General features: G+C 54.6%; 11 protein-coding genes across 11 annotated transcripts; 7 read left to right on the top strand and 4 right to left on the bottom strand.

Moving 5' to 3' along the window:
- Positions 1–694: 694 nt before the first annotated feature.
- NEM1 (Nem1-Spo7 phosphatase catalytic subunit NEM1) lies at positions 695–1,903 on the top strand (the record flags this gene model as incomplete). Its single annotated transcript, XM_083194491.1, has 1 exon — positions 695–1,903. The coding sequence occupies one exon, from the start codon at positions 695–697 to the stop codon at positions 1,901–1,903; it is 1,209 nt and encodes a 402-aa protein (XP_083049404.1).
- Positions 1,904–2,985: 1,082 nt separating this feature from the next.
- On the top strand, positions 2,986–3,533 carry ACO1O0_005063 (DUF1761 domain-containing protein; the record flags this gene model as incomplete). Its single annotated transcript, XM_083194490.1, has 2 exons — positions 2,986–2,998; positions 3,052–3,533. 2 exons carry the CDS (start codon positions 2,986–2,988, stop codon positions 3,531–3,533), a joined length of 495 nt encoding a protein of 164 aa, XP_083049403.1.
- A 436-nt stretch (positions 3,534–3,969) lies between these two features.
- Positions 3,970–4,768, bottom strand: ACO1O0_005062 (50S ribosomal protein L30e-like protein; the record flags this gene model as incomplete). The annotated part of the gene is made up of 2 exons (XM_083194489.1): positions 3,970–4,382; positions 4,453–4,768. The coding sequence occupies 2 exons, from the start codon at positions 4,766–4,768 to the stop codon at positions 3,970–3,972; spliced, it is 729 nt and encodes a 242-aa protein (XP_083049402.1).
- Positions 4,769–5,391: 623 nt separating this feature from the next.
- Positions 5,392–7,166, bottom strand: ACO1O0_005061 (general substrate transporter; the record flags this gene model as incomplete). The annotated part of the gene is made up of 3 exons (XM_083194488.1): positions 5,392–6,410; positions 6,473–6,880; positions 6,956–7,166. 3 exons carry the CDS (start codon positions 7,164–7,166, stop codon positions 5,392–5,394), a joined length of 1,638 nt encoding a protein of 545 aa, XP_083049401.1.
- A 919-nt stretch (positions 7,167–8,085) lies between these two features.
- On the top strand, positions 8,086–10,040 carry ACO1O0_005060 (glycoside hydrolase family 127 protein; the record flags this gene model as incomplete). The annotated part of the gene is made up of 2 exons (XM_083194487.1): positions 8,086–8,247; positions 8,325–10,040. The coding sequence occupies 2 exons, from the start codon at positions 8,086–8,088 to the stop codon at positions 10,038–10,040; spliced, it is 1,878 nt and encodes a 625-aa protein (XP_083049400.1).
- Positions 10,041–10,470: 430 nt separating this feature from the next.
- On the bottom strand, positions 10,471–11,197 carry QCR8 (ubiquinol--cytochrome-c reductase subunit 8; the record flags this gene model as incomplete). Its single annotated transcript, XM_083194486.1, has 4 exons — positions 10,471–10,525; positions 10,591–10,771; positions 10,971–10,996; positions 11,142–11,197. 4 exons carry the CDS (start codon positions 11,195–11,197, stop codon positions 10,471–10,473), a joined length of 318 nt encoding a protein of 105 aa, XP_083049399.1.
- Positions 11,198–11,514: 317 nt separating this feature from the next.
- On the top strand, positions 11,515–12,419 carry PHB1 (prohibitin subunit PHB1; the record flags this gene model as incomplete). The annotated part of the gene is made up of 2 exons (XM_083194485.1): positions 11,515–11,844; positions 11,907–12,419. 2 exons carry the CDS (start codon positions 11,515–11,517, stop codon positions 12,417–12,419), a joined length of 843 nt encoding a protein of 280 aa, XP_083049398.1.
- A 311-nt stretch (positions 12,420–12,730) lies between these two features.
- Positions 12,731–14,677, bottom strand: REX3 (uncharacterized protein; the record flags this gene model as incomplete). Its single annotated transcript, XM_083194484.1, has 1 exon — positions 12,731–14,677. The coding sequence occupies one exon, from the start codon at positions 14,675–14,677 to the stop codon at positions 12,731–12,733; it is 1,947 nt and encodes a 648-aa protein (XP_083049397.1).
- A 964-nt stretch (positions 14,678–15,641) lies between these two features.
- On the top strand, positions 15,642–17,095 carry ACO1O0_005056 (putative serine esterase-domain-containing protein; the record flags this gene model as incomplete). Its single annotated transcript, XM_083194483.1, has 3 exons — positions 15,642–15,698; positions 15,778–16,077; positions 16,133–17,095. The coding sequence occupies 3 exons, from the start codon at positions 15,642–15,644 to the stop codon at positions 17,093–17,095; spliced, it is 1,320 nt and encodes a 439-aa protein (XP_083049396.1).
- Positions 17,096–17,935: 840 nt separating this feature from the next.
- On the top strand, positions 17,936–18,625 carry ACO1O0_005055 (uncharacterized protein; the record flags this gene model as incomplete). The annotated part of the gene is made up of 1 exon (XM_083194482.1): positions 17,936–18,625. One exon carries the CDS (start codon positions 17,936–17,938, stop codon positions 18,623–18,625), a length of 690 nt encoding a protein of 229 aa, XP_083049395.1.
- Positions 18,626–19,334: 709 nt separating this feature from the next.
- Positions 19,335–19,988, top strand: stp1 (tyrosine protein phosphatase LTP1; the record flags this gene model as incomplete). Its single annotated transcript, XM_083194481.1, has 3 exons — positions 19,335–19,473; positions 19,566–19,657; positions 19,731–19,988. 3 exons carry the CDS (start codon positions 19,335–19,337, stop codon positions 19,986–19,988), a joined length of 489 nt encoding a protein of 162 aa, XP_083049394.1.
- Positions 19,989–20,873: the final 885 nt, after the last annotated feature.

Below are 20,873 nucleotides of genomic sequence, written 5' to 3'. Positions count from 1 at the left end.
CGCTCAGCATAGAGCCCGCCCAACGCCCAACACCACCCGCCATCCTCGATCCCAGCATTTCAGACTCCATCTCCACCATCCTCCTCCTCCCTCGAAGCCGCCGCACGACATACAGTCAGGCGGATAGACCCGGCGTTCTACCCTCAGCGGTGACTGTTTGCCAATTGCGCTCGGACAATTAGAATATCAGCGATACCAGTTCCGGACCCTTCTCCCAGGGAACACCTGATCCACCAAGCGTTTCGCCTCTCCCTCGGTTCCGTATGGCGATAGTAGCACGGTGCTGAGCGGCATCTGTTGCAACTCTCCCGTTCCATAGTTCATACGCAGTTGCTTCGACTGTCACCAACGCTCGTTTCTCTCCCGTTTTGACGCGCCCCTTCGAAGTGGTACAAGGCCATCACGCGACATCAAACCCCGGAACGGTTCCGACGACTTGCTACTCCCTCAACTGACCACGTTCGGCTCCTCGTCTGTTCTCAACTGCACCGTGCTGTGCCCCCGCGCTTCAATCCCACATGGCTAGCGGTATCCCCCGACGATGAACTCCCTCAACATCATCACCACCCGCGTATCACCAACCACGACCCCTGTACCGTCGCGATCCAACAGCCTAAGCTCCCTTGGCATCAACCTACCCCAACTCGAAGAACAAACGACCGAACAATCCGGAGACGCAGTACAAGAAGAAAAAATGGATTCCTATCCGCAGACCTCGGCAACCGAGACGCATTACGATGAGAAACACGACGCCGAGGAGGAGGTCCCTCTCCTGAACGAAAAGAAGGGGGCCAACAGGCGCTCTAGCTGGTGGCACACATTACCTCGAGACTTTGCATCTAGCATCATCAGCTCGTTGCGCTGGGTATTTGCCACGCTTGCGTCCCCCGGCGTGTACCTGATGGCATGCTTTTGCGACGAACATGGCAACTTCGCGCCCTGGGCTCAGATCAAAATGCTGTTTGGTGTCCGCAAGGGGATCAATTCTAAAATCCCCGTCGACGAATATGCCTCTGCTGGAAACACTACTCATCTTGAACCGTCTCATGCTCTGCGGCGAGCTCGTCGAGGCTCGTCAATCTCTACTGCCGTATCGTCTGAATCAGAATCCGAAGAACCAAAATCAAAAAGCCGAAGACACACCAGATCGAAATCATTGGAATCACCAGAAGAAATCAACCCGGCGCGCAAATCTATCAGGATCAAGCTAAATCACGACGAAAACCCCGAGAAGCGGAAGCATAGGAAAACGCAATCTGCAGTGTCGCGAACGAAAGCCAGCGAGCTAGGGGGTGAAGAACTCTCAGCGCACCTCAAGTCGCCCACATCTCCGATCGCCGCTCTAACCAAGTACCCGCGAGCCCCCGCGCCACCTCGACCATTGATTCCTCGACGGCAGCCCTCGTATCTCAACATCGAACCGCCTAGGAAGCCGACCAAGACCCTGATTTTAGACCTGGACGAGACTCTGATACACAGCATGTCCAAGGGTGGCAGGATGAGCACAGGCCACATGGTTGAGGTGCGGCTAAACGCTGCGTCCCTAGGGATGGGCGGCACTGGGCAGGTTGGGCAGCACCCGATTCTGTACTGGGTCAACAAGCGACCGTACTGCGACGAATTTTTGCGAAGAGTAGTCAAATGGTTCAATCTCGTCATCTTTACGGCTTCGGTCCAGGAGTATGCGGACCCCGTCATCGACTGGCTGGAGTCGGAGAAAAAATTCTTCTCGGCTCGATACTACCGGCAGCACTGCACCTACCGGCAGGGAGCGTACATCAAGGATTTGAGCTCAGTGGAGCCGGATTTGAGTAATGTCATGATTCTGGACAACAGTCCGCTGAGCTATCTGTTCCATGAAGGCAAGTTAGGACTTGCCATCTTGGCAAGACGATGTGGCTAACCGTGGACTAGATAACGCGATTCCGATACAAGGCTGGATCAATGACCCGACTGACTACGACCTGATGCATTTAATACCGCTGCTGGAGGGCCTGCAATATGTGCACGATGTGAGATCGCTGCTAGCGTTGCGAGGCGGAGAAGAAGGCCAGAACATGGCATGATTGGAGCTGGCGGTTTCAACCCCGTCGGCAATAAGGGGCTCATCCCGGTGTACATATAGAGTCATAGGAGTTATGTGTGTTGTGCGGCCCTTGTGGGCACGGAGTGTATGGGACAGAGAAGATAGGGACGGGATTTTCAGCGGGGATGAATATATGCCAGTATTTTTGGGAACTTGATATCTCGTAGCCTCCCATATCTTTGTGCTGTCTTAGATCACCGTTGATGTGCAATTAATCGGTGGGAGACTTCCATGGTGTAAGGCAAATCTGATGGACACCACGTACCTTGCATGAGACAGAGTGTGCTGATCATTCTGTGTAGTTGAGGGCCTCACTTGCGGCTGTACCCGGGTTCGGGCTCGGAATAGAAATCAATACTTACGCCTCCTACAGCAGGCAAAGGCAGTATGCAATGGCACAGGACTGGGCCCATCCGTACGTCCTCGCCAAGATGGGTTCCAGGATGGATCAGGTACTGTCAGCATCAGGTTTTGCCATGACAGACCATGGGCAATAAAAGCCCAGGAGCATTAGCTCCATTAGCTCCTTGGAGCTCCATACTTGTCCAAACTGGTTTGCGCGGGCCATCTGCAGCTCTGCACATGACCGATGTTGCCCCATCCGGCATCTTGGGGCCATCGCGGCTAGCAGTGACATCATTCATTCGCAGTGACGACAGGCTGATGAGGATGAATTCTGGAACTGACGAAGGCTAGTTAAACTTAGCCGATCGAGATCGGGGAGGGGTCTCAGAGTACAAATACTCAATCTGCCAGCTGTGCAGCTTGTTGTTCTTGTTGTTGTCACGATTCCAGAGCACTGCTCCTCATCATCAAGCTTCAACCACACGACGGAAGACATTGCCATCTTCACTTACACGCCCTTTCCGCCCCAAATTCATCCACCAAATCCACCCATCATGAGCCTGCAATGTGAGCCACACTCTGCAGATCTGCCTGCAAAAATCCCTCCCCGGGATCTGTAGTAAATGAGCAATCCGCTGACATGGGAGCCCACCCAACAACAGACCTGCCTGCCGTTAAGCCCTCGGCCATCGCGCTGGGCACCTTCTTCAACCACGGCGTCGAGCTGGCCGTGCTGTCGCCACTCTTCGGCCAGACGTACCAGCGCGCCAAGGCAGCCGACACCAAGGAGGAGTTCATCCGCTCCAAGGAGGCCTGTGGTGCCGCCGTCGCCTGGGGCACCACCCTCGTCGGCTCCGCGCTGCAGAGCTACGGTGTCGGCGCCCTCATCAATGCCACGGGCACCCTGAGCTACAAGGGCGCTGCCTACCTGGGTGGTCTCATCTTCGCCGCCACCTCGGCCCCGGGCATCCTCGCCCAAGTCTTCAGCGAGAAGAGGCCCCTCGACACGGTCGGCGTCAGCATCGCCGCCAAGCTCTTCGAGACGGTCGGCCTATCTGTCTTCATGACCTGGTGGGGGACCCGGACCAACCCCTTCGACTAAAAAGTAATAGTTGGGCAAAACCTTCGGAAGGCGAGGGACAGCGAAATGCTGCGCCGGAATTGCCGGCTGGAATGGAGGTAGCTTTTGGACCACGGCACCCACGACGGGACCATGGAGTTTCCTTAACACGTATCCAGAAATCGTATCTTGATGAACAATTGTATCATTGAACCATTCCACATCACTTCTGTAATCGAACGTGTCTCGGCGTGGGGAGTAGGCACCTGTTCACGCATCTAGAACCTAGAACCACATCCCATGTGCAAGATTAACAATGCCATCCATTTTTTATCAGTATTCAGTAAACACCGGAACGCCGCCATGTCCGTATGGCCCATGTAGGACAACCCTCTGGTATAGTACACCCAGATAGACCAACGCGTCGCCTACCCACACACACACCTCTTCCATCATTCAACACCTAGCGACCACCAAATTACGCCCTCGACTCGCCCTTTGTCCAGAACGCCTGCTTGTTGAACTCCTTCTGGATGTACTTGGCGAGCGCCGCGTAGCTCTCGGCAAACTCCTCGCCGTCGCCCTCCTTGTCCGCCGCCTCATCCTTGGCCTTCTTCTTGCCGTCGCGCTTCTCCATGATCATAACGACGCTGGTCGGGCGCTTGGTCTTGGCCGCAGCGCCCAGCTCGGCGCGCGACGAGACGAAGATGTAGGGAACATTGTGGTCCTCGCACAGAACGGGGATGTGCGAGATGACGTCCGCCGGCGAGATGTCGCCGGCAATGATGACAACGCCGGGAAACGAGGTGATGCCGGGGCCGGCGGCGGGCGACTTGCGCAGGGTCTTGACGACCTCCTTGACGCCACGCTTGAGGGTGTTGTTCTTGGCAGCTAAGCAAGGGAGGGTCAGTCTCGCTCTAGCAGGCAAAGAGAGTGCAGTGTAATGGACGCAATGCCTTACCTTTCCGGATCGTCTTGTAGACCTTCTTGGTTCCCTTGTCGTCCGCCAGGGGAACCGCAAAAGGCACCACCATGGTCTCCAGAGGGGTCTCGTCGGAGGCGATCTCGACATCGGAGTCCTCCTCCTCGACAACGGCCTTCTTCACAGGCTTGCTCTGCTCGGCGACATCCTTCTGCAGGTGCTCCTCGGCGGCGGCAGCCAGCTTATCCTTCTTGTCCTTCTTATCCTTCTTGTCCTTCTTGGACTTGCTCACGCCGGACTCGTCGCTGCGCTTCTTGTCCTTCTTCTCCTTCTTATCGGGCTTCTCGGCGGCCATCTTGGCTGTTTGGGATGTTCTTCCTCGGGGAAAAAATATCAATTGGAATGGGATAGCGTTTGACAAAGCCTCGGGATTGATTGGAAGCCGCTTCGACCCTGCTTTTTTCGTCGTTGGTGTAGTCGTCGACGGAATTGGGGTGGTTTTTTCCAACTTTTTTTTTTCTGAGGCCGACAGAGACCCTCCGAAATTTTCGGTGGCTTGGGGTGCCAGGTCCCACTTTCAGATACTCACGTGATTTGTATCGTCGCATCCCATCAGGTAATACATATTTCATGGGGTTCTCCAACCTCCACAATCTGATCACTTGGGCAGTTACTACTACTATGTAATTACCGGAGAAACAATTCTTTCTATCCTAAATCTATTCATTCCCTAGAGCCTAGCGTTTTCACTTTTTGGCTCAACAATTATGAAGAAATTGGTCCTATAAGTGTCCCAGATCTTCTTGTGGGTTAGGAATACTACGGATGATGATGGGGCTCAGGTTGACCCTTCACGTTCATGAGAGTACATTGAGCGACAACCAGTTCATTCATGGACTAATACTCTACCACATTGAGCGCACAACCGTCTATTCAGGGGCCATGTCCGCGGATGTGTTACAATGAGAATTCCACTCCCTAAGGGTCGGCCATCTTGATACCAACACCAGCGCTGACGACGACGCGGCTGACCTGTTTGCTCTTCTTCACCGGCTTGGGGTCATTGAATATCTCATCGAGCTCCTCCAGCGTCTTTCCCTTGGTCTCAACCGTGACGAAATACATCATCACCCAGTGGAACAAGTGAAGAACAAGGAGAATCGTGTACATCTTCCAGCCGATGTTGTCGAGCGCGATGGGCGTCGCGTACAGGTTGATGAAGCTAGCGATGGCGGCGACAAACTTGTCGGCAGCGATGCCCTTCGCGCGAATGTCGTTGCTGAGGATTTCGGCGGGGTATAGGGCCTGCAGTGGCGTCCAGCAGAAGGACGAAACGATGCCGTAGAGGAACATCATGGCGATGAAGGCGTATCCTGATGCCTGGGTGATGTGGCCGTTGGCGAGACCACCCAACACGTTGATGGGGACGTAGATGAGGCCGGTGAGGAAGACTCCCCAGAGGAGGAGGGGTCGGCGGCCAGCCTTGTCGACGAAGAAGGCGCCAACTATACCACCACAGAAGGAGAAGACGTTGTTCAGGGCGTTCATGAGGAGCTGCTGCGACGAGGAGGTGATGCCGACCGTCTCGAGCATGCTAGGGAGGTAATAGGAGATGACAGCGCCACCGGTAAACTGGGAGAAGATGGCGATGAGGAAGATGATCCACATTCGGTATCGGTTCGCGCGCGTCTTGAGCAGGATCTTGTAGTCCCACCACTTGCCGCTGCCGACCTCCGCCTCGGCCTCGAGCGAAGACTTGATCTCCTCGCACTCGAGTTTGACGAGGGCAGAATTTGGGTTGCCATTCCCGTGATACTTGATCAGAGTCTTCTTGGCCTCATCGGCCTTATTCTTGGCAAAGAGCCAACGAGGGCTTTCCGGGAGGAACCAAACGCAGGTTATAATGATCAGGGCAGGGATGGCCTGAATGATGTAGGGGATGCGCCATGACCAGTTGCTGGCGATGTTGGCTGTTCCGTAGCAGCTCCAGCTGGCAGCTGCAGAGATGGAAACGTTAGCTCGATCGACCAAGAAAACCACCGTCGGAAACACCACTTACTGAGCGAGCCAATGTACCATCCGAGGACATTATACATGCCACCAGCCAGACCTCGCCACGTCGGGTAGGCCAGCTCAACAATGTATGTCGGGGCGGCAGTGGTGCACATGGGGACACCAATGCCCACGATGAAGCGACCTCCGATGAAGGCGGCCAGCGTGTGAGCCGTCGCTTGGACGATGGAGCCGACAATGATGAAGAAGGATCCAATAGCCATGCCAGATCTACGACCAAACGTGTCGACAACGAAACCCGTGAAGAAGCTACCGGTAATCTGACCGGCCGTGTAGATGGCCATGACGAGCCCGATGGTCGACCCCGTCTTCCCCACGCCGAAGTAGTCGTGCCATTGATCCATGGCGTTGATGGAGCTCATGACGGAGCCATCGTACCCGTTCATGCACCCATCTAATAGGAGGCACGTTTTAGCCACGCTGTACACTCGCAGCTACGGTACAGTGACCAGTCTAGATTAGCACTTACTCAGTGTTGCAAAGAGCATGCAGCCGTAGAGGACAATTTGCGAGCGAGAACGATAATTCGGCTTGTCCTTGGCGACAGCGTCGGCCAGCTCGACGGACCGGACGTTGACTTCCTTGAACTTGACATTGTCGGGAACAGTGGCAGAAGGCACCTCTACATGCTCTAGGGCTTGTTTCTCCGTGGAGATGGGGCCTTCGTCTTTCGAGGCCATGATTCGTGAAGGTCACCGAGCGTGTATAAGCGGGAGAGTCCAAAATGTCTGCTGTACTCCGCACTTCATATGTATAGAGCCGATCCTACGTAAGGCTTGGGTCTGAGACAAGTTCTCAACATATAGACATCTACGCACTTATATGGTTCCGCTTCAGAGATGACCGTCCAGTTACTTTTGTTTGGCTCGTCTTTGGTGAACATGGTTCAACGGGTCCATGGTGGTCGAGAAGGGCTTCCCCCCATGCTATGGCCCCCAATCCCCATGGGGTATCAAGCGGTCACCCCGCAAAACATCGCTATTACCCGGCCGTGGGGGTTCACAAGAGGGGATCTGACGAGCAAGGCGGTAAACGTGGGCATTGAATTGCTCTAGTTGGTGCGCTTGCAGGATGGGAGCAGGATATCGTGCATGGCAGGCTTCGTTGGCGTGAGGAGGTTGGGTGACAAGGATATTCGTGATCTGGCAAAATGAGGAGCAACCCATGCAGACAATTTACCCGCCAGTCAGCTGGAGCATTGCGTTCCAGGGATCTGGAATTCCCCTCCAGGTATTGGACCAGGTCACAAGAGTGTTAGATGGTTCACTGGTAATGAACCCCCAACGCCAAGGATAAGGCCAAGACTGAAAGAGGAGAACTCCTCGCTTACACGTAGATGCCCGCACGGATGACTGTCGTATATCGTATGGGGCAAATGCCATTTGTTGGAAGGGATTCAAATTCCATTAGCTCCATGGAACTTTAAAACGCCGTTTGTATTCCATGAAAAAGTACCTCATGGATGACATTGAACCCTTAATTGAGCCCAAGATCGCCTATGTGTCCCCAAGAGAGTATAGAAGTCTGCTGTCCATACTTCTTCATTGTCCAAGATCCAAGAATCAATACGTTCTCACAGTATCTTAGAGAGCCTGCAGAATGGAAGTCCCAACTCGAAATGTCGAAATCGCGTCTCCTTTCTGGTTGCACGTCCGTGACAGCTGCCGAACAAAGACAATCCCTGCCCTCTTCAAAGCCCAAAAGGACTCTGGTCACTGGGATTGCCTCAAGTGGAAACATGGCCATCAGCCACAGCCCCATGTCAGTATAGACAGCCCCTAGTCATGACAACTTGAATACGCCGTGTGCCCAAGTTCTAACTAACGTGTAATCCATAGCCCTTCTGGGACAGCGACATTTACAAAGCCACCGAGGCGGCCTGCTACTTTTTGGAGAAGCATCCCGACGATGCCATGATGGCTACCGTCGAGGAGGCCGTCGACAACATCCGCGCAGCCCAGCACTCTGACGGCTACATCAACTCATACTACACTGTGCGCGGCCTCGATAATAGGTGGACCAACCTGCGCGACATGCACGAGCTGTACTGCATCGGCCACCTAATCGAAGCCTGCGTTGCCTATGAGACCCTAACTAACAGTGGTCGCCTGCTAGAGCCCGTCATGAAAGTCGTGAAGCACATCGACTCCATCTTTGGCGCGGAACCCGGAAAAAAGAAGGGGTATCCGGGCCATGAGGAGATCGAAATTGGCCTACTGAGGCTGTACGAGCTAACCAAGGAGCCACTACTGTTAAAGGTTGCTCAGTACTTCATCCTCGAACGGGGGACTAGTGATGAAAAGGGGGAGATATACTTCGACAAGGAGGCATGGGCTCGCGGCAACAACCCGGCCGACTATAACACTTTCGAGATGCGACCTGTCTATCGACGTCCGAGAGACTATGCGTACCACCAAGCCGATCGCCCCCTAGTAGAGACCACCGAGCTCCTCGGCCATTCCGTCCGAGCCATGTACTACATGACGGCAGCCACGGATCTCGTGCGCCTAGTCAATCCCCCAGGCATCAAGTCCTCTCTGGATCGTTTGTGGCGAGACATGGTCGACAGGAAGATGTACATCACGGGCGGCCTGGGCTCCGTGCGCCAATGGGAAGGCTTCGGACATCCGTACGTCCTGGGCGACACAGAGGAGGGCGGCGTCTGCTACGCTGAGACGTGTGCCACTTTTGGCATGATTGTCTGGTGCCAACGGATGCTACGACTCAACCTCGTGTCCGAGTACGCCGATGTCATGGAGGTTGGCCTATACAACGGCTTTCTCGGCGCTGTCGGCCTCGATGGCGAGACCTTCTACTATGAGAATCCGCTACGGACCTTCACGGGCCGTCCCAAGGAGAGGAGCCGCTGGTTCCAGGTCGCCTGTTGCCCTCCGAATGTCGCAAAGCTCCTGGGAAATCTCGGCGCGTACATCTTCTCCGTCAACGACGAGCACCAGGTTGTTGTGCATCTTTATATCGCAAGTACTATCCACGTACCCGGAAGTGACGCCGTTGTCACTCTCAATGCTAAGGCGCCGTGGTCTGGAGAGGTCGAGGTTAGTTGGACGGGGACAGTAGCCCTGGTCCTGCGTATTCCGGGCTGGGCGAGCGGTTACAAGTGCAGCGCAGACGGCGGCAAGGTTAAGGACGGCTACTTGTATCTTCCGGAAGGCACCGATGGAAAGGTCGAGATTGTTTTCAGCATGGAGGCCCGGAAGATGTATGCCAATCCAAGGACCGGCAAGAATGAAGTCTGCATCATGCGTGGACCACTAGTCTATTGCATCGAGGATGTCGATAATGAGGTTGACATCGACAATGTCGCCCTCTCTTCCGGTTCAATCAGGGATGGAGCTCCGCTCGAGATACAGGGCCACGAGGTAATCCCGGTGATTGCCAAGGGCTCGGAGCTCAAAAGCTTGGATGCCTCCAAGCTCTACACCGATAAGCCGTGGGGTCCGGGCAAGGAAAAGGACCTAGTCTTTATCCCTTACTATTGTAGGGCGAATCGCGGAGGCCAGGGTGGCATGAGGGTTTGGTGCTTCCGAGATTAATAGCAAGGCATTATTAATAGATAGATACCTGCTGAAAACGCGCAGAACTGAAACCAGTACCAAAGCAGTTTCTTCCGAGCTCCCTTGATACCTTTTCATCAACATCTGCCACTAGAAATGATCAATGCGTAGAACCCGTAGCTGCGAAGATGAGCAGAAACCTCCGGCTCCTAAGGCAGAAGAAGTGTTCTGGCATTAGTTCCCGCCCCTATCGTCCCTTCATAGATAGTTCGGTTCCCGGTATCCCCTATACTTCGAAGCTAGGTGCGCGCAGTTGTCAGATTTCACAATGGCCATGCCAATTTCACGGACAACAAATGGGAATCGATTGACTAGGCAATGTCTATCCGCCCCAGTCTAGGTAGTGATGATGTACAATGGTCCGAGGACGCGGTATTCCAACAACCTCATTTTTTTTATCATGAGCCACTTATTCCTCATCGGCGAACTCAGCCCGGCCGGCCTTCGAGTTGAGGTACTCGTTCCTATTGTCCCACGTGGTCAGCTAATCGATCCTACGAACCAGCACCCCGAGGGTCAGTCTGCATACCGCTCAATAGCCCAGTGCATCAGGTAGTAGCCACCGAGCATGGCAGGGAGCCAGTAGAAGATCTGCGACTTGGTGCGGCGGAAGGTGTTGAAGAAGGCGTCGTGGACCATGCCGGCGGTGACATTCTGGCGGTTGGGAGACAGACCCCAGTGGATGATGCCCCTCTGCTTGTTGGCGCCACCTGTATAGCGGTCAGCATTTGTTGCTCCCTCCTTGTTGAACAGTCCCGAATATTTGGATCTCGTGTCGTCGGTCGTTGAGGTGGACGTCGAAGCCAATTGATCCCGATGGGGATCGCGAACACCTCGGCTCGTCCCAGTACCTCCATAACTACCCGACTCGAGTCGCTCGCGTGGGATATCGGCATGATAGCTACTCACCAAGGGAGCCCCAGTCACCGATGAAGCTAGATACAGGTCAGCATTCCATCTCCCATGAACTGGCGTTGCCGCGAATTGGCCGATAGTTTGCCAGAAGCTTGTTCGTGTGACGGAAAACCCGCATCGCTTCCGGGTCGGTCCAATTGGCGGCGGGTTCGGGGGCGCACTCACTGGCCGATCTTGGGGTTGGGCTCGCCGCCACCGAGGAGGATCTGAGTCGGTCTCATTTTCGCTGGTGTTTCCCTGGGGAGTTGGAGTGCTGAGATGTGGTTGAGTCGGGAGGGATCGTGAGGTCCAAGATTTCGGGCAAGGTCGGTGCTGGAAAAGGTCGCGCGTAGGGATAACCGAGGTTTTGCCGACACAGCCGGTCCAGGCATCCATCCCCGGCGGATGCTGTGGGCTGGAAGCTCGCAGCCGCAGGTGAGAATCTCCACTCGTCCAGACCAGCTACATCTAGATCATCAGCTTTCGCCATCCTCCCCCAGCACCTCCGAAGCTTCCCACACATCAAGCTCACAGACATATCCACTGTGACGAGCTCAAGATGGCGGGAGTAGCGAGGGCACTTAACCTGGTGTACCGCATGGCGGTACCCGTGACGGTCGGCGGCCTTCTTGCCAGCCAGGCCATCTTTGACGTCAAGGGCGGAACCCGCGCCGTCATCTTCGACAGGCTGTCTGGTGTCAAGGAGAATGTCATTAATGAGGGCACCCATTTCCTCATCCCCTGGCTGCAGCGCAGCATCATCTTCGACGTCCGGACCAAGCCCCGGAGCATCTCCACCACCACCGGTAGCAAGGACTTGCAAATGGTCAGCCTGACTCTGCGAGTCCTACACCGTCCCAATGTCCAGGCCCTGCCCAAGATTTACCAGGTGAGCCTCTAGCCTTATCATCAAGCCCATTCCGGATGGTGCGTGATCTGACAATCCTATAGAACCTCGGCACCGACTACGATGAGCGTGTCCTCCCGTCCATCGGTAACGAAGTCCTGAAGGCCATCGTCGCCCAGTTCGACGCCGCCGAGCTCATCACGCAACGTGAGGCCGTCTCCCAGCGCATCCGCAACGACCTGACGCGCCGCGCCGCCGAGTTCAACATTGCCCTCGAGGACGTGTCCATCACGCACATGACCTTTGGCCGCGAGTTCACCAAGGCCGTCGAGCAGAAGCAGATTGCGCAGCAGGACGCCGAGCGGGCACGCTTCATCGTCGAGCGCGCCGAGCAGGAGCGCCAGGCCAACGTCATCCGCGCCGAGGGCGAGGCCGAGAGTGCCGAGACGATCAGCAAGGCCATCGCCAAGTCTGGCGACGGGCTTGTGCAGATCCGCAAGATCGAGGCGAGCAGGGAGATTGCGCAGACGCTGGCGTCAAACCCCAACGTGGCGTATCTGCCCGGTGGTAGCGGGAAGCAGGGTGGACAGTATCTGCTGTCGGTGGGCAGGGCGTAAGGGTGTTGGAGCAGTGTACCAAGAGGAGAGACAAAACTCCCCGCTTACCGTTTCTGATATTAAGTGTATTCATACGACGGTCTGTACTTCTAGATTAGTTGGTCGGGAGCAATGGCCACATAATCACCATGATCCAAGATGAGTCCTCGTGACAAGTGAACTAAGATTGATACGCTGAGGGATTCTGCGGACTGTGGCGTCCATAGATGCCCTTGCAATGCTAAATTTAAAGCGTGTACGGCGCCCCATTGCCCAGCCACTACATCCCCGGAGTCAAAAATCAAACGCTCCCAGCGTTACTATGAACGGTATCAAGACTTTCCTGGAGGCACAAGCTCCCCATCTACGATCCTCCACCCCATTCTCCTCATCTGACCCCATTCACGCTCAACCCTGAGTCTGACAAGGTCCCCCGCCGCCCTCGCGTCTTCTGCCGAATCGTGTCCCTTGCCTGTCTCCTGCTGAATCTTGCGGTTGAGATACCTATCCATTAGCATCTTGAGGCCGTAACGATACGGCAACCCTCCCTGATGTGGATAGAGGAGGACGGTATCGATGAGAGTCGGGTGAACCACACGCACGGCATTGAGGTCGTTCTCCAGACCGTGTCCGATGAGGAAAGTGGAGGGTGAGATGAGGGAGAAGAGCAGATCGCGAGCAATCTCGGGTGACGACACAATCCTGAGTTCCTTATCACGGGACCTAATCTCGCCATCTTCGCTGCCCGCTCCCTCCCCGCCGCTCTTAGAGGGGGTAGGGTCGTCGGTCGCAGACCACGGCTTTGCGAGGGCTAAATGCTCGGGTCGGACGCCCGAGTATCGACTGTTGAGGTCGAGTATCTCCCCCAGTGGCCGCACCAGTACGTCGAGGAGCTCTTCTCCAGTCGGCCACGCCACAGCCGTCAAGCGGACGAGCTCCATTCCGTGGACCGTGTAGCACATCTCGCAGTCAAAGCAGACCGCCCTATCAGCCGGGACGAGCTCGTTCGCCGGCGTCTCTGCAAAGTTAAGCACCGTAGCCAGCGTCTTAGCGTCGGTAGCCTTGTACACGTGGTGGTCATGGGTGTCACAGCCACTCGACTCACCAACTTCCTCGCCGCAACACTGATACCGTTTGGGCGGTCTTGATTTGTCGCCTGCCGGCTTGCTCGGGATGTACGTCTTGCCCCAGTGGAACCGGCACGTCCCGCCAGATGTCAATGCGCCGTCCTCTGCGCGTCTCCCAGGGAAGACCTGGAAGCGTTGCTGGCATCGGTCGCACTTCTCCCAGCCCTGGCCGGCCTCTTTTCCGTCGCGGGCTGACTTTATAGACTCTTCTGAGGGCACCGCAGGGACGTAGCCGTGTTTAGATAGCTCGTCTATCGGGGTTGTCAAGCGCTTCAAAACTTGAACTTCTTGGGCTGCCGTCAAGCCTGTTTCAATCTTCTTGGGTTTGTCTGACGACTCGCTGTGATCCTTCTCATTTTTATTCTCAGACGCCACTGCTTCAACTCTCTCCTTCTTCCACTGGGCGACAGCCATGCGTTTATACTGCATGACCTTGTTCTTCATGATGTTGGCGTAGACGGCGGCCTTTCCGAGAGCGAGGGCCTGCTCTTCGTCAAGGGCCTTTGTGATAAGCTCTTGGTCTGAGAGAAGGAGCTTCTGATTTTGATCTTCTGGGCTCGCGTCCTTTTTAAGCTCCTTGTTCAGACGGGTGTACTCAGCATGAAGCATCCTCACTAGCTTCAGCCGGACTTCGTGGCTGGCAGGTGAGCTCTTGAGAAGTCTCGGGTTGAGCGACTCCGTCTTCAGCTTGCCTTGAGGTGGCAGCGTCTTCGGCTGCTTCGAGCTCGCGGATCCAGGAGTGCGCTGCATTTCGGAGGAAGGCGCTTTCTTGGGAGTTGAGGAAGCAGAGCTGACTTCGTGGGAGACTCTGACCGCTGGCCGTCTAAGAGGAGGCGGCGAGACAGGTCTCGTGAAGGATTCTGGTCTCCTATTCACAGACTCTTTTTTGCAGCTGCTTGTTCCTGAAGCAGTCTCGTCCGATATGCTGGCTGGCCTGGGGGGGCGTTGTGCCTGGTCTGACGGCGTACCATTGTCTACCCTCGCTCGCTTACGAGGCGGGCTCTGTTGGTCCGCGTCAGCAGGGTCCTGGCGGATCGTGTCAGGCTGAATCGCTTGATGCTCGACTTTGTCCTTGTCGTGGCCGAAGATGCACTGGAAGGCGGTGCACCTGTTGCCAGCCGGGCAGGGGATGTGCTTGAGGTTGAGGCTCATCCTGACGGGAGCGCCAGGCTGGGCTAGCGACCGAGAACGTTAAGATAGCTTCATCGGCTGTGAAACTGAGTTTTTGGCGTAAAGCAAGGTCAGGGCGTAACGGGACTTCGCGGCATGTGCAACCATGTCAGATTGCTGCTGCTTGGTGGTTGGTGCAGTGGTGCAGTGGTGATGATTGGGAGTGAAGCAGGTGGATCAGGTTCAGTGCGCTAGAATCCGTGCGCTGCTGTCTTTGTCTGCCTAGTTTCATAATTGATGATTAAATATTGTCCACCAAAAATATCACAAAATAAAAGCATCAGTTTCGGTGTGGCTATTCAAAGATTTCTAGTCCTTTCGATCAAATAGATGATGAAAAGTACCTAATGCACTTTGACCGGGACTGGGTAATGTAGCTGGCATATTAAGTACGCATAACTGAAGAAAACTTTACTAAACATCAACACTGCATCAGAAAAAGTAGTTAGAGAAAAGTAACCAACTGTATGAAGGCGGCATTTGACTTCTCAAGGTGATTGGTTATAATACAGCTTCAACAATAATATCACCGTTGTCAGGGTGTGGCACAGGGTAGGCGAATTACTGATTGGAGTGAATGCTCGTGTCTGTCCTTGTGCGATGGCGTAACAAATAGACCGTATTCGCTCTAGAAAACGAGACTGGTACGTTTCAATAACCTAGCAGCGCTCATTGCCACTGCTTCACGATAATATATGGATTATTCATGTTTGAGGCGCAGTACGATCGATAGTGCTGCGGAGCGGAATTCGGGTTCAAACGCGGATTTAGCGGAGATGGACGTTGGGCCTAGGCTGACGCAGGTTCGCACGCTGGACCCTTAAATCCAGGCCCAACCTAGCTGGTCTTTATCAACGTTGTCACGTCACTTACTTTGCAACAGGACAGACGGACACACAACTTACACTATCGTTTATATAGAATTATCGAACATTTTTTTTCTGCCATGGATTACACCGGCGGCAGCCCCGAGGCCGACCATCTCTGCGTCCTTGTGCACGGGGTAAGGCTCAATCCCCGTCATCACCACCTCCTTGATCGACGACGTCACCAGGAATGATGCCTGCTAACCCCCCAAGTAGTTATGGGGTAACCCTGAACACATGAAAAATATAGCCAAGGCCCTGCGTGCGAGGTATCCCCCTGAAGAGCTGTACCTCTTGTTGGCGAAGCGCAACAGTGGGAGCTTCACCTACGATGGCATTGAGCGCGGTGGCGAGCGGGTCTGCGCCGAGATCGAGGAGGAGATGCGCGCCATCGAGGAAAAGGGAGGCAAGATCACCAAGTTGAGCATTGTGGGCTACTCACTTGGTGGCCTAGTATCCCGATATGCTGTCGGTTTGCTACACGCAAAGGGCATCCTGGACACAGTCGAGTGCATGGTAGGTTATGTTGTGACAACAGGTGACACTAGGGCGCACTGCTGACAGGGCTTAGAACTTCACCACGTTTGCGTCTCCCCACTTGGGCGTTCGCAGCCCACTCAAGGGATGGCACAACCACATCTGGAACACCCTTGGCGCCCGGACGCTCTCCATGTCGGGCCGCCAGTTGTTCATTATTGACAAGTTCCGCGACACGGGGAGGCCGCTGCTCGCCGTCCTGGCCGATCCCAAGTCCATCTTCATGTCCGGTCTGCGCAAGTTCAAACGCCACTCGCTCTACACCAACATTGTCAACGACAGGAGCGCCGTGTACTACACGACTGGCATCCAGAAGACTGATCCCTACAGGGACATTGACAACCTCAAGATTGATTTTCTCGAGGGGTTTGAAGATGTTATCCTGGACCCCGCCAATCCCTTCCAGACACGGCGGAAGGTTCCCGACCCAGCTACATTGTCATCTGTCACCAAGTCGAGCATCAAGTGGGTGAAGCGGATCCCATTCATGCTTAGCCTGGCCATCTTCGTACCCATTGGCGTTGTCGCATTCCTACTCAACTCAATCATACAGACGGTGCGCAGCTCCAGCCGTATTAAGCTGCACGAGAAGGGCGAGGCGGGCGTCAAAGTCGACGAGTATCGCGTTCCGCTCTTGATCAAGGAAATTCGCGAGGAGGTTGAGCACGTCTTCGAGACGCTCAACAGCTCGCAGAACCAAGAGTACCTGGTAGCGGGCTCGGATGACGACGATGACGCTGCCATGGAGGTGGAGCAGCGCACGCGCATGAAGAGGGAGCGCAGAATGTCAATGCCCACGCAGCCGACGCTGGCGCTGGCGCCGTGCCAGTTTGAGATGATTGACTCTCTAGACTCGCTCGGCTGGAGGAAATATCCTGTCTGGATACACAAGGTCGGTCATAGTCACGCGGCCATTATTGTTCGCATGGACAGGGAGAGGTTCAGCGAAGGCCATGTTGTTCTCAAGCATTTTGTCGATAAAGAGTTCCTGATGTGAGACATGATGGATGGATTGACTAGAGTTGGGGCTTCTAAGTAATATGGAGTTTTGGATGGGAATGTGCCAATAGGTTGAAAGCGACGGCGTCTTTAGAATAGATTCTTGGAGTTCATGGGGACTTGAGACAACTCGATAGAAATCACCGCCTTTTTATGAGGCCTGCTTACCAGCTTGCGAGCGATGCTACGGATACTCGGGATACCCTGCTAGCCAAAAGATCGTTACCTAGGAAATGAAAAATACAGTATGAATTATCGTACTAATATGTCAAATATAATGGGCATTCCAGTACGTACGGAGTATTCAAAACAACTACGGCGTTTTGTATGTTTTAAAGCCCGAGGAGCTTTACTATGTCCGGCGCTGTTGTACGCTCTACGGAGTACCAGAACCCGAAATCATGTGCTTTTGCGGGAGTCCTGCAGCTGGTGGGGGACCCCGCACTTACAGCCAATCACAAACTCTGTAATGATCCCTGATCGCCTCATGCAATTGGTCCGAGAAAGTTGCAGCAACTCGCCGCGGTCAGTCGATTCTTCCAGGTTCGACCGAAATTGCCCTCTCGCCATTTACCCTTTGATCTCCTCCTCCCTGATCCTCCATCACCTCACATCCGCCATCGCGAATCCCCCCGCTTCAATCGCAGTATATCAACGGCCTTGACGATTTTCGGTCTCCTCGCTTCCATCTGCCGGGCGAGGTGCTGACTCGGAGGCACCGGGCATTTCCCATGCGCAACGCCGATGTCTCCAGCTGAGCTCTGAAAGGGCAGTATCAGCAACGCCACGAGCGACGACAACCCTATCTTCTCCTCCCGACCGGCCATCAACGGTAACAATGGTTCTCACACACTCAACTACGCACACCTACTCTCACCCATTCCCGACCGTCACCCTCGCCTACTTCCTCCGTTACTGCTCGCCACGCCTCAACCCCTTCGCCAACCATGTTCTGAGCACCGACACCATCTCGAGCTATGTCGACCCGGAGACTCAGCGCCTGCATACGACCCGCATCCACCTGAAGAAGAGCCGCCTTCCAGGAGCGGTTTACAAACTCCTCCCGGCTAGTGTCACGGGTGGCGGGTCTGCCGATAAGGCCTCGTATGTCCTCGAGACGAGTGTGGTCGACATCCGCGAGGGATGGATGAGCAGCGAGAGCAGGAACCTCAACTTTACGGGTGTGCTCTCCGTCATTGAGAGGCAGCACTTCAATATCCCCACCGAGGCGGAGCGGGTGGCGGCCCACGAGACGGACGTGACGACCAGTGTCATGTTCAAGTCCAAGATTGGAGAGAAGCTCCGAGGCAAGCTGGGCCAGGCCCAGAGCGATGGATGGCTTTCCTTCTCGAGCGGCTGGGGTGCCAAGCGCATCGCCCGCACCATCGAGAATCTCGCCTCGAACAAGACTCAAGATCAGCTGGGCAAGAGCCGCGACGGCATGCGGCACGTTCTTGAGCGGATCCGCCACACGGGCGTCATTGGGGTGCTGGAGACGCTCCGGCGAGAGCGTCAACTGCAAGGCTGATTTGGCGAGTGAGCCCTGCGTGTGCAACAACACTCGAGGAGTCCTTGATGTCCTCCCGTTAGGGTATCATGCCTCGTGCTGGATGACGGTGGATCGTGTACCCTACTGTATACTTAAAATCCTTCGAGCATGGCGTATTGTGATTTCTTGGAGGGCTTTTGAATCTGGCTTCGGACGCTAGCGAGGGAAAGGACGGAAAACCATGTGCCCTCACGCCACGAACTGTGTGATATCCCCTCTCTTGACTTAGGACAGACATATGAATTATGCAAATTTTGGGAATTATGTTCAGCCTGTCTGCCGTATGTGAACACATGTGGACCTTTATTTTGATGTTTACAGCACATTCTTCTCCTGGTCGGATCTGTACATGAACTCAACTCGGGGTAGCCTTTGCAGTCAAATTTGCGAAACTCTCTGCGGCACAAACATCCGTTATTTCGGCATATTTCTAACTCTATCGATATGTCTAGGACTCATCTTCTTATCGGACTTACATGTCTGACGAACTTAGTTTCGGCCGAGGAATGGAGGAAACCACAGTGCAGTCGAGCGTGGACCCTCCATCACCACACTGTCCTCGTTGCCCCTCCATCCAGCCGCGCGGCGGGGTTCTTCAACGGCGCAACAACTTGAGCTTTGTAACTTTGCGACAACACCGCTTGTTTGCCACCGCCGTTATTCGCCATCGCAACTCTAGGCCTTCAACATGCCAGAGCCAGTCTCAGTCTTGTTCGTCTGCCTCGGCAACATCTGCCGGTCGACCATGGCGGAGGGCATCTTCCGGAATATTGCCCAGCAGCCCCAGTACAAGGACCGCATCGGGGAGATCGACTCCTGCGGAACCGGTATGCTCTTTTTCTTCTTCTTCTTTCTCTTTCTCCCCTCCGAGTACAGAATCTGGGCGTGTATGGGACTGCTGCTGATATGAGATGATTAGCTGCGTACCACACTGGTGACCCTCCGGACTCGAGGACGATGGAGACTCTCGAGGCGAACGGCATCAACGACTACGACCACGAAGCTCGTCGGGTGGGTGATGTCCTTCTTGTTTTATTTTTGGGCTAGGAACTTTGTGGGCTAATGGGAATATCGGGATCTATAGTTCCGGACCACCGACTTTGACAAGTTCGACTACATCTTCGCCATGGACCGGTCCAACCTGTCGGATCTGCAGCGGCACCAGCGCGGCAACCCAAACTCCAAGGCCAAGGTGATGCTGTTTGGCGAGTGGAGCGGGCGCGAGGGCAAGGCCGAGGTGGTGAGTGATCCGTACTACGGCGGGCGGGACGGGTTCGATAAGGCGTTTGAGCAGTGCTCGCGGTTCTCCAAGAACTTCCTCAAGGAGGTTGTTGGCGAGTGATCTGGCGCCGGCGGTGGGGTAGGTGCTGCTTGTGGGCAGAGGAGGTAATGATACCGGTGAGAATAAGACGGCATAGTATAGACTGGAAGGCGAGGTTGTGCTATTTTGATCGTCTAGATTGCCTGGCGTCCGGTGGGAAACGGAAGCGTTGTCTTACGCAGGTTTCTTCCTTAATATTTATGGCAGACGGGTAGAAGGGCATCTTCTCTTTACATGAGTTACGGGATAATCAGTGGAACAGCGAGTACTGGTAATATCTAAAGAGCCCATCTATATAGTATTTTTGATGTTGATGGGCTGATGCAGGACTTGCATATCTATATAGGCTCGCCAGTTTTGCAACTCGGCCCACAGCCCTGGTAACCTATACGAACTCATATACTCGTTCTTCTTCTATAGTAGGTTGAATGATGTGTAAGTGTAGATGATGGTCACTCCGCCTGATACAGGGGCCTTTGCTTGCTCGAGGCAAACTTCTTTAGAGGCATGTATAGCTTGGGGATGGGCGCATCCCGTCCGATGAAGCCGACGAGATTGGCTCTCCATCTGAATCCGTAAACTGACTAGGCCTTGAGGAATATCCTATTCCGACATCTTAACAACCTACAGACTATCACGAAGCCGAGCACAGTTTGCTGTAGGGTTTTGTTCATAAGCAGATTATTTTGAGGACCTCAGCCAGGTTCCTGGCCCCAACATGCGCATGGTTGATGTCGTCAAGCTGGCTTCTGGCTTCTGGGACATGCCTACGACTATACACTTCTTCCTGAACGGAGCTGGGCTCATCCTGGATATCGAACAAGTATGTTGGCATGTTCTTATTGCTTGGGTTTGGGGCTGTGACTTGGTACATCATGCACGGGGCCACCGCCAACTCAACCTGTA

The sequence above is a fragment of the Amphichorda felina genome (genome assembly GCF_050947745.1).
Source record: "Amphichorda felina strain 45539 chromosome Unknown scaffold_5, whole genome shotgun sequence".
Taxonomy (NCBI): Eukaryota; Fungi; Ascomycota; class Sordariomycetes; order Hypocreales; family Bionectriaceae; genus Amphichorda; species Amphichorda felina.
This window is presented reverse-complemented; position numbering and strand designations above follow the sequence as displayed.